Genomic DNA, 11,417 nt, shown 5'->3' with positions numbered 1-11,417 from the left:
CTTTTGTGCACCACCGACATCTTAAAGTTATTCTGGACATTCGAAATCAAGTTAGGTAGATCAATTAAGTGGTTAAACTCTATGGGTGTTTTTTCCTTTTTAAGGAATAAAACTCAGATTTAAATTTGTGCTGTTCAGATTAATGATTATCTTGAAGTATATATATAGATATATATGTTTCAAATTAATCAAATTCGGGCAATGAACTGTAAGAAATAGATGAACACTGAAAACAATATCAGAAACACGACGAAGTTGAATATACGTACAATGTTCTTATGAATCAACAATTAAGGTTCACAATACAAAACATAATTTAAACCAATGCAGAATCTCAATTTCTAGTCAAACTCCATTACCAAAGTGGCACTGTGTACAAATGACTAACTTCTGTTTCCTACAAAGGAACATGTCAATGGAAACCAATAAAGCATACCATCTTCCCCAATATACATCTTTTGCAAAGAAGAACAAATATCAAAAGCATGCATTCCTAGACAGAACATTCAGAAACTGAGCTTGGTCTCTCTCTAGACGAAGAAGAATGTAAGAACTCAATGCAATCTTCCACAGCTTTGGCACGGTGTGAATCAGTGGGGTCTGACACCGAACGTGATCTGGCCAAAGAGGATGAAGAAACCTTCCTAGAGGATCTCCTTCTAATAGAAACAATTCTTATCGCACTTACCATTTTTGCTCTTATTTGCTGCAAGAATCTCACAGGCGAAAATTTAGATTCTCTTGCAAATCTGAAAGTCCAACTGCCGGTGACCCTCTTCTTGTTTCCTAAGACTCTTCCACTACTACCATCACCAGTTTGCTTGAGAAACATGCTCGGTTTCTCATTGAAATCAGGGGTAAAACACACCTTTTCGGTTGTTCTCAACATCATGAGCTAATATACTAACGAAAAGAAACTTCACTGTTGCCAAAAAAAACAATAAAAAAATTGAATATTTCGTACCTATTTGTTATGTAAGACAGAAAAACAGAAAAGAGACAGAGAGGGAATAGCAGTAAAAGGGGACAATGTAAGACAGTAAGACACAAGAATGGCATGGGAGTGTATATATATATATAGATAATCTAATTTAAGGAAACAACGCATAGTAGCTAGCTAAAGATAAAGGCTAGAGAGAGTGATGTTTCAGGAACATATAATTAAAGACATAGATAGGGATGTTTCAAACTCTTAGCTTCAAGTTGGTCCCGAGAGCAAACAATCTTATACCAGAGGTTAAGTGCATCTGAAATCATTCATGTGTGATATACGTGCATGAGACATGCACACATGACACATGGGCCTATTAGGGAAGCAACACATTACCACATTTATTGTGGGTGGTAGGGGTACAATGATTGAACGATATCTGTAGGTGTTGCTTTTATAGGCTATGTTGTCTTTGATTTAAAATTTGGAGTGTTGGGTTTACCTCTGGATATGTATTGAATCAATCATGAATATTATATAACTAAAAACAAGAATTTAGTTAATGAGTATACTAAAACATATTAATCATAAAAATACTATGAAATTATAAAAGAAACTATGAGAAGAGAGAAAAGTATCGAGTGTCCTTTTCTCTGAGATCAAGAAGAAAAAAGGGGAGGTTTTGGTCAAAAGAAAAAGTAGTGGAGAAACGAAGAACGAAGGGGAGACAAGAATGAAACAGTTAGAAGTTAAAAAAAGGTGGTAATGGATATAAAGAAGAGGGAAGCGATGGATACTCTTCTAATCAGCGTTGCTTTTGAGGGTGCATATATGGCAGGGTCTACATGCTTTTTACTGCCTCTTTGCTTCTGTTTCTGAAATCTGAAATCTAGATATAAGGGCCCAATATTATCTGCTAGAAGAGAAAGAGGGGGAGAGGAATCTGCCATGTTTGACCGTGGAGAAAGTGTAAAAAACAGTGGTTATTCATCGGTTCTTTATGTTTTTTCACACAGCTTGAGACATTCATGTGAGCTAAATTTGTCCCATTATAGTTCCCACAGTTTCAATTTTATATTTTATTAATACTTAAATATTATTTTAAAAATGAATATTTTAATTCCTATAACTTTTTAAGTTTTTTTTTATTTTTTTATCAAAAAAATTCTGCTTAGATATCAATGAAATGAATATTCTGAAAGAAAAAATAAAACATATAATAGAATGTTTAAGAAAATTGTAAAATCAAATTCGATAATCATCAAATGGATTTATAATTAAAATTTATTTAAGTACAGTTTTTAATAGTGTTTAGAACAAAAAAAAATAAACTTTTTTTTTTCAAATTGCATAGTTAATAAAATAATTTTAAATTTGGTTGACAAATTCTTTTAGTTTCAGTTGAAGAAGTTAAATATATTTAAACATTTCATTGAGACGAGATTAATGCGACTTCATAATTAAGGAATATCAAATGTAGATTTTTTTTTTCTATAGTAACATTATTGTCATAAAGGTAAGGAAAGTATCCAAATTCCTTTCTCCCTCTGATTGTTTTTGCCGTCAAGAACGAGATTTTGATTCCTTTTCTTTTGAACGAGGCTTTGAGTTTGTTGTGTTAATTAAATGTCGTGTAAATGAGGCGAAACTACTAATAAATGAATAGTGGAAAATGGAGAAAGTTGGTAATGAATTCGGTGGGTTTGGAAAAAATGCAGTGGACCTTTTATTTATCACAAGTCGTTCATTTAAACTGATGCTTCAGATTGTGCCACGTCTCTTGGATACATTTTATTTATCTATTTTGAACTTAATGAAAAACTGTACAATAATAAAGATCAATATACTAAATTTAGATTTCAATTAAATAATCAGGTACTCATGGTTATATTTGTTCAAATTTTATAAATTTTTAATAAAAAGTTGCAAGAAATTTGCTTTTCTGTTTATTTTCTTACAGGTTTTAGTGGTAACTTTTTTAGTAAATAATTAGTTACTCTAATATTTGAAATTTAGAGAAATTTTTGAAATTTAGAGAAATTTATTATAGAAAAGATCCTAAGGGCTTGTCGATTTAAAATTTGTAAAACAATTTCATGTTAAATTTAAATAAATTTTTTATCACTAATACATAAATTACATTTTATGACAGGTAAAAATGATCTATTATGATGGGTGGACTACCATCATAGTTCTGGACATCATAATAGTTTTGTGCATTTTATGACGTAGCAGACAAGTATATCATAATAAGTTAATCATATTATGACGTACTTTATGTCACCTGACATAATACGTCTAGTATATTATAACAAATTTTCATTTATCAATCATAATACCACGAATATATTATGATGTATCTCGATTTACCTGTTATAACATGTGTTGTTTTATTACATAGATATTTTTACCAATCATAATATATCGAATGTATTATAACAAATAATTTTTCACCTGTCCTAATATATGATTTTCAAAACCAACCTATTATGACATAGATTTTTATGTACGTCATAAAAAATTGTTTTTTTTAAAACTCATTATTAGATTTGACATCCAATCAATTTCCTGTAATATCATCTTATTCAATCAACTTATAATCAATATAGCCTAAAACTCATAAAATGGAATTCATTTCAAACATTAAATTGTCTAATAATATTTAATACATTATTTATACATCAAACTACATATTATACCCAAATATTACATTAATGTACATACACTACTAAATTGTAGTCAAGTTTCTACGAACACTTAAAATAAAAGAAGCTCACTTGGTTTTAATGTTTTCAATATCTGAAGCTTCTTTAGGAATGAATCATTAAAGATCTACAAATAAAATAATGGAGTTAAAACAATATTGTAATGAACAATTAAAACAATATTGTAATGAACAATTAAAACAATATTGTAATGAATAATTAAAACAATATTGCAATGCTCTAACTCATATAGAAGAAATACCCAATGTATTAAGATCCAACACTGAAAGAAACTTCGAATTCTATATCAGATCCTATCAATCTAACAGACTTTAAACAATAGAGCTTAGCCATACTTCCCTACACTAGTGCAGTAAAGGAAAACGACATCAGTTATTTTTGTTTATACGCAACAATTCATGAATCGAGGTATATACAGGTGAGGCAAAAGGCGGTAGCCTTTTTGCCTCGATTCTGAACCGAGACAATATGTGGGGGTCTTTTGCCTCGGTTGGTTTCAAACAGAGGCGGTAGATGCCTTTTTTATTTTTTGGGTTAAATATGTTTTTAGTCCCTCAACTATAAAGCGTTTTTGGGTTTAGTCTCTCTTTCAAAGTTTGCTTCATTTTCATCCTTCTACTTAATGAAACTATAATATTTAGTCTTCGAAAACCAACGACGTTAATTTTTGAATGATTTGGCTAACGGTGTGCCACGTTTCATGCCATGTGTAGAGTTAGAAATCGCAAATGTGAGGGTTATTCACTTTGATATTAAGGTTCTTCTTTGTGATCTCTGGTTCTCGATTTTCGCTATTTGGGTTTGGACGGGGACAAAGTTGAAGGGGAAGCAGGGGCCGTGACTGAGCGATGTGGGGACCAAAGAGAGGGAAAGGGAGAAGAAGAGTTTGTTTTGGAACCTATGTTGAAGAAGTCAAATTCCCTCCCACGCTTCCCGATTACGCCGCTTCATCTACCCAATCCCCCCTCCAAACACCACCATTTCCGCTTCTGCTACGTTCCTTTGTTTTTCTCCTTTAATTCCAGTTCCCCTTTCTGAAACTCCGATTCTAATTTTCTTTCTTTACTTCCAGTTCATCACTCAGATTCCATTTCGCACAATCTTCAACCTTACGGCGGCGACAACACTCCCAACACCGCAATCCAAACACCTACCAAAAACCAGCTTGAAAGAGACACTTTGACTATTCCAACTTCTGAAATCCAACCTGAACAAGTCCAATTACAACCACCGCCACCATCGTCGTCGCCACCATACACCAAAGAACTGAAACATTTCGTCACCCTGAATGATATAACTTGTGCAATCAATTCCTCGAAGGTTACCCGACTCTGTTGTTCCATTCTCGTACTGTGATAAGCTTTAGGCCACTCTACGTTGTTCTTGTGACCAATGCAATAGTTGTGATTGTGAAGCTCTTTTTCCGGGTATAGAGGGATTATGCAAGAAATGGAGCCAACGAAGATGGAGACCACACCAACACGGGAGAAATGGAGGCCATGATGAACAAACAACTTCACCTAAGAGAGAGAATGGTTGCACAGGGAAGAAGAAGGAACATTAGGTTAAAATTTCTTACGACGACGGCCTATGGTGGAGGCAGCGACGACAACCAGTGTTGAAGGCACCAGTGACGGAGCGGCAAGGAAAAGATGTTCACGCGAGATGGGAAGCAGTTTGCGTTTGCTCTTTGGCAGAAAAAGAAGAGTAAAAATGTGCTTAATGTTTTACAGTTCTGGAATATAACTATCGAAGAGGCTATTACCTCGGTTATAAACAAAATTGATGTGTAAACGTTCCAGAAAAAATTCAAAATAAAATTGTAAATGAAAAATTTGAAAATATCTACTAACTAAAGGCCTCGGTTCGTGGTTAAATCGAGGAATAAAGGGCCTATGACATCGGCTAAAATGGAACCGAGATAGTAGAGGTTGACAAAATGGATTTGGAACGTTCAAAATCAGAGGTTGTTAGTTTCTAGCAAGACATACTGTCTCGGTTGGTTAGAGAACTGAGACAGTAGGCCTATTTCGAAAAAGTTGTCAGGGTGTTTTACCTTGGTTGGTCAGAGAACCGAGACATTATGCCTATTTCAAAAAAGTTCTCAGGGTTTTTTTGCCTCAGTTGGTCAGAGAACCGAGACAGTAGGTTTATTTTGAAAAAGTTGTCAGGTGAAAAGTCTGATTTGCAATGGGTCAACAGGGTTCTTTTGTCTTGGTTGATCAGAGAACCGAGGTAGTATACACCTTTAGACATTGGTTCGCATTAAACCGAGACATATAGTATTGCTAGAATTACGAAATTGCTACCACGTTTTTATACGTTTCTGTTTGTTTGAAACCAAAGCGTAATATGCGAATTAAAAAGTTGTTTATTTACTAGTGCTACCTAGAACTAGCCTAATACTAACACTGCCAACCACACAAATCACTTTGAAACACCTCCATCATTGAATCAATATAAAATATGTAACCTAAAACTTATGTTCACAAATTCTACATAAATGAAACGGAATCTAACATGCTTTTAGAACATTTGAAAAGGAAATAATAAAAAAAAAGGAAGTGTCCCATATTGCATCCCGAAGTAAGAAATTTGAATGTCAATTGTTATGATACAGATACATTATAGCATAAAGAAATGAATACTTAACATGCCGACATTCACACCCATAAAACTCACCAATCACATTCCATCCCATAACCTTTCTTCAAAAGAACTTTTGGAGCAATATAATCTGGTGTAGCCATTTATTTTCATTTTTTCATTGTGCTTATCTATTTTGACTTAGAATATTTTAGTAATTGTAGAGAAAAAATAGCAAATCAAAAGGATTAATTACCTGGTGGATATTCCAACTGAGAAACTCCAGGGCTAGTTTTTGCTAGAAAGTTAGCACAAAAATTAATTACCTTCCCTTAAGGAATGAACAAAGTCCTAGGTTCAATTTCCTCTCATAAAAATCTCGAATGCTCTCAACAATAGTTAAATACAAATGAGAACTATGAACACCTGTTAAGTTTGATAGATTATAATGACTCTGAAATACATATCACGTTCAAGAATTGACAAAGAAAGATACATACGTCAATTGAATTATATTTTAAATCATTTATCTATTACTTTGAAAATTCTAATTGATTCAAATGGCATTTTATTGAAATAAAAAAGGTTTTTTTTATCTAATTATATATATTACAAAGTTAATTATTTTTATAATGTTATTTAATTATAATTTTGTTAGGTTTATTAGTGTTATAAAAATTACTTTTATAGTCTCGTCAATCATGTTTTTTATTAATTCATAATGGAGATCTGTTTGCCTTATATTTGATATTTATTTTTTTTCTTTTCATTGAGTCCTAACATATCTATGTGTTACCAGAAGTCTCTTCTTTTCAAAGATTAGGAAATAATGATTTCTTATTCTGAATGTTTTTTATCCATGCAGTTGTTTTATCAGTTCCGTGACATTTTTTTTCTACAGGAATTCAAGGCCGTTTTTGTGCAATTTTAAACATTTTAAATCCAATAATTAAGATAAAAAAATATTCTTAAAAAAATTAAAATCTCACAAGAATTAAAAATAAAACGGATTTAAATATAAATCTTATCACACTAATTACAGGTTAAATTAAAATACATAATTACCAATGTTGAAGTTGTTCTTGTCGTGAACGTTTAGGAGTTGTCCACTCTTCGTTTTGTGGAGTTCCATTCACATTCTGACCCACAGAAAAATCCTTTTCTTCAAGTGTATTGCGATCTAATGGTTTACAAAGTAAAAAATCTGACAATTTCATGTAACCGTATCTTTCAAGTAACAAATTGCCTGGCTTGATATCCCTGTAGCACAAAATATTGAAGAGACAGACTTATACTATATAAATGATTAAGTTTGCTTTAGTTTCAAACATAAACACAAACAAATACATGTGGCTTCATACATCAACAGTTTTTACAATTAGATCCTTTTTAAATTAGTAGCAAATATGTAAGTCTCGCATTTGTAACAGTATATTCTGGAAATTAACTCAGTTATACCAGAATCAATTAAAAGATAACCCTGCATAAAAAAGTTAAATGTGGAATAACAAAGGAAATCGGACTTCTCTCGAAGTAAATGAACAAGTATATTCATACCTGTGTATATAATTGTGTTTATGTATAGATTCAATAGCCAGAACAGTTTCTCCAACATAAATATGATTCCAATATGTATAGATTCAATACCTGCATAGATATGATTCCACTGTGAGTTATGTAGCTAGTATTAGAAAGGAGAAACTGAGTGACGACAGAGAAAGTCATAGTTGAAAGATGAAATCAATCAGCTCTGAGATAACTGCCATCTAGCTAGTATTTGTAGACACACATGAATTGATTCCCTTTACTGAGAGATTATTGACAACAGTTTTAAAAAAAGAAAGTGTGAAGAAGTATAAAAATTTTCTTAGCATTCCAGTTATTTCTTTACCAAATTTCTGTAATTTCTTCTACTGTAAAATTTGTCTTTAAATAAAGTGTAAGATTTCTTCTACTCCTTAAGGCACTGAGCTCTCGAGATGCCAACATCTGCTCTTGTCGCAACAGCATGTCGATTTAGTGATGAAAGAGAAACCTTCTCATTTAACAAATAAATAAGTACAAAACTGTATGGAAGGCACAGGCTTAATAAAAATCTTGAGTTGGGAAAATATGACAGCAAAAGATAGAACTACTTTATCTTTTTTTACTCTATTTTACCAAATACAGCTCAATAATATTGTTCACAGGATTTTAGCGGAGATTCTTCAGCCATGCACTAAAGTAATTAACAATAAAGGCTCGTATAGATTGACATTTAACGTGAGTAGAGTAACTACTAAAATACCATTCATGATAGCTAATAAGCAAAGAACCAAGTAACCCAAATCTTTTTTCCAATCTAAACTCCAGTTTCTTAAGTAAACTATAATAGTTGATAATTGAAACAATATTGCAGGTGCTTCTTAGATCATGTTTTACCAATTAACTCAACAATGTAGAACAGAGTTACAGTCAGGAAAAAGTTCAGAGAAAATGCTAAATTAAATTTATTGGCAACCACTTACAATACCAAGTTAGCTGTTCTCAAACAATCTCATCTTTCAGAAGATCTTCGTTAACCACCCTATCATTTTTCTTTCTAGAAATAGAGCATCCCTCAACACCTGTATGATACACAAAGTGTTAAGATATGGGGTGGCAGGGTATAATGGATAATGGGTTTAGGATAGAAGTAAAGAGCGGGAAAGTTTGTTAGGCTGTTAGGGGGAGAGAGAGAGTATAAATAAGCCTTTTGGTAATTCTTGGGAGGGAGTCATTTTTCTGAGTATAGACAGGTCTTGAGCCTTGTGAGGGGGATTAGGCCTCCGCTAGGGCTAAGAGGGGGATTAGGCCTCCATTAGCGCTATCTGTGTACTTTCTTTGAATATCAATACAGATACCCATTCTTTTTACAGTGTTGATTCTTGTTTGTGTGTGTGATTGGGTTGTCTTAGTTAGGTTTCTAACTCAGGAACCTAACACAAAGTCTATCACTTATAAGGACACTTAGAGAAGCAATCTTATTAATTTCCCGGTGTGAAAGTAGGATTAAGCAGATAGGAGCATTAGTCGCATTGAAACTTGTTTCTAACAGGTTTATACAGTGTGCATTTGTATCGGTAGTTAGCCTGACTTCCTATAAAAGAGAATATAAATGATCTAACGAGTCAATTATATAGTCTATTAATAATTAACATAGGAATTCAATAAAACTACCTGAAATCTTAGAAAAAAAACACGGGAATAACTACTTGTAGTACTTGAATTTGGTCAGTTAATAAGAGCTTTAAAGGATAGATAATAACATTTAGGATACATGGGTAACAGAACAAACTAGCCAAAGTCTATAAAAAGCACCTCCACCCTGAGCAAAGACACTCAACTCTAAATGCTCTATCTAGAAAACCTAAAATACAATATCAAGGTACTTTTGGCCAGAAAAACATTGAAACTTAGATGACCTCAAACTAATACATTTACTTCCAGTTCTACAGTAACTAAGATTTAAGGAACTATCTTATGAATGCAGTTTTTTTTCCCTTTTGCTAATTATAAAGTAAAGAAAAAAAATGCAAAACCCATTACCTACTAAACAAACTATAAAACTTGGTATTTAAATTCTATCTCCCCATATCTCCGTTTCCTTCCTCTCTATTTCTGCTGAAACAAACATAGGACAAGAAACTAAGCATCGACATGTGTGTGCCTAATTGCAACTTCAACTCTCCTCTATTGATAAGTGATAAGTATGCAAGTGAATGTGCAATTTCTACAATCAAAGATTTTAAATAGGCAAATACGAAAGCGAATCATTCAGAAGCAAGAATAAATAGAGTCATCATAAAAAAAGAAGTGGAGACAAATTGGTCAACAACCATTCACTTCACTGTTAAAATCCATTCTTTCAGGTCACTTACCATTGAAATCAGCCGTAACATTCTTATTGCACTGCGATACACCTCTTCTGCAAACATCACAACAAACATTCAGTAGCATCCAAAGTACAGTAAAAAAAAGCATCCCTTTGCTCAATTACCCTAAAGTCAAACAACTTGATCCAACCAACTCATCACCTATTACGACACTCAATTATCAGAAAGTTTCAACTTGTAAGCAATAACGTTGTTTTAGCACCAGCCCCTGCGGCGGATAGAACCTTGAAACCCCTGTGTACACACGCAGCAAGAAGTGCCACCTATGACATGACAAACCATGCAATGAAATTATATGTCTTTACCGTTTTCAAGCCATAACCTCAAACTCTAGATGGAATAACCCACAAATTGCAGTAATAGAAACGGTATCTACTGTTTCTTAAAACCCCTTTGGTGGACCAAAGGAAAACTGTGTGCCTAATCAAACTGTTGTTATGATTAAAAGGGAGAAATAGAAAATATCGTGGAGTTCAGTAGACATTACCTTAGAACAGTGTCTTTCGTTCACGGTGTGTGGGAGACGATGGCATCAACGGCGTGGAGGAGATGGAGTCGATGGCGTGGAGGCGATGGCGCACGTCGACGGCATCAGGCGTTTGCTCGTAAGATTGTGCGTGAAAATGAAGATGACAGGGATGATTCGAAAATGAAGTCTAAGCTTGGAATGAAACGAAGAGAAAATGAACTTATGACAGGTAAGTAAACAACCATCATAGTAGAATATGAATTCTTCAACCTGCTATAATATGTTTTCATTTTTCACCGCAATTTCATTTATTATGATAGGTATTATGATAGCTGGTTTTTCCATAATAATAACTTTTATTTATGAAACTTTTACTGTTATATTTATTATGATAAATTTCTTAAAGTAGGTCACAATATATTTTAGTTTTGTTATAAAATGATCACAGGTCAATATATCATGGTAAATTTCATTTGTCATAATAAGTTATCATGAAAATAACAGTCTAAAATTGACGAATATCTTCTTCAAAAAATCATTGAAGACATCATCCAACATCTGCCCACACCACCCCCATTCCACCTCAGTCTCCTCCCCACACTTGCAAACCAACCCAACAAATCACCACAAGTACCTTATCCAACCAATCTCTTCAAACAATCACATTCATTCCCCAACCCTTAACCATTCTACCCCCAAATCCTGAACTACCATATGACCCAGCTTCTTTTGCCCTAGTACAACACATGCATAATCTTATGGCTCAACACTCTGCCAATACTAATGCAAAA

At 33.2% G+C, this 11,417-nt stretch overlaps 1 protein-coding gene and 2 long non-coding RNA genes across 5 annotated transcripts; all 3 read right to left on the bottom strand.

The window, feature by feature from the left end:
• Nucleotides 1–238: 238 nt before the first annotated feature.
• LOC148190760 (uncharacterized) lies at nucleotides 239–1,259 on the bottom strand. Its single transcript, XM_088102604.1, has one exon. It carries the CDS (start codon nucleotides 890–892, stop codon nucleotides 494–496), a length of 399 nt encoding a protein of 132 aa, XP_087958730.1. The 5' UTR covers nucleotides 893–1,259; the 3' UTR covers nucleotides 239–493.
• A 4,945-nt stretch (nucleotides 1,260–6,204) lies between these two features.
• On the bottom strand, nucleotides 6,205–7,428 carry LOC148190759 (uncharacterized). The gene is made up of 2 exons (XR_015783113.1): nucleotides 7,309–7,428; nucleotides 6,205–6,669 (listed from the first exon to the last, which is right to left on the bottom strand). It is a non-coding gene; the product is annotated as an uncharacterized LOC148190759 (long non-coding RNA).
• Nucleotides 7,429–7,456: 28 nt separating this feature from the next.
• On the bottom strand, nucleotides 7,457–10,934 carry LOC124827086 (uncharacterized). Of its 3 annotated transcripts, XR_015783112.1 has the most exons (7): nucleotides 10,645–10,934; nucleotides 10,299–10,420; nucleotides 10,143–10,189; nucleotides 8,751–8,849; nucleotides 8,135–8,278; nucleotides 7,801–7,890; nucleotides 7,457–7,503 (listed from the first exon to the last, which is right to left on the bottom strand). It is a non-coding gene; the product is annotated as an uncharacterized LOC124827086 (long non-coding RNA). The 3 variants fall into 3 exon arrangements; XR_007027924.2 differs by lacking the exon at nucleotides 8,135–8,278 and having other exon boundaries at nucleotides 10,645–10,924; XR_015783111.1 differs by lacking the exons at nucleotides 8,135–8,278; nucleotides 8,751–8,849 and having other exon boundaries at nucleotides 10,645–10,920.
• Nucleotides 10,935–11,417: the final 483 nt, after the last annotated feature.

The sequence above is a fragment of the Vigna umbellata genome, chromosome 11, assembly GCF_029865625.1.
Source record: "Vigna umbellata cultivar VRB3 chromosome 11, Vumbellata_1.0, whole genome shotgun sequence".
Taxonomy (NCBI): domain Eukaryota; kingdom Viridiplantae; phylum Streptophyta; class Magnoliopsida; order Fabales; family Fabaceae; genus Vigna; species Vigna umbellata.
The sequence above is the reverse complement of the archived record's forward strand: the minus strand, read 5'-3'. Positions and strand labels throughout refer to the sequence as shown.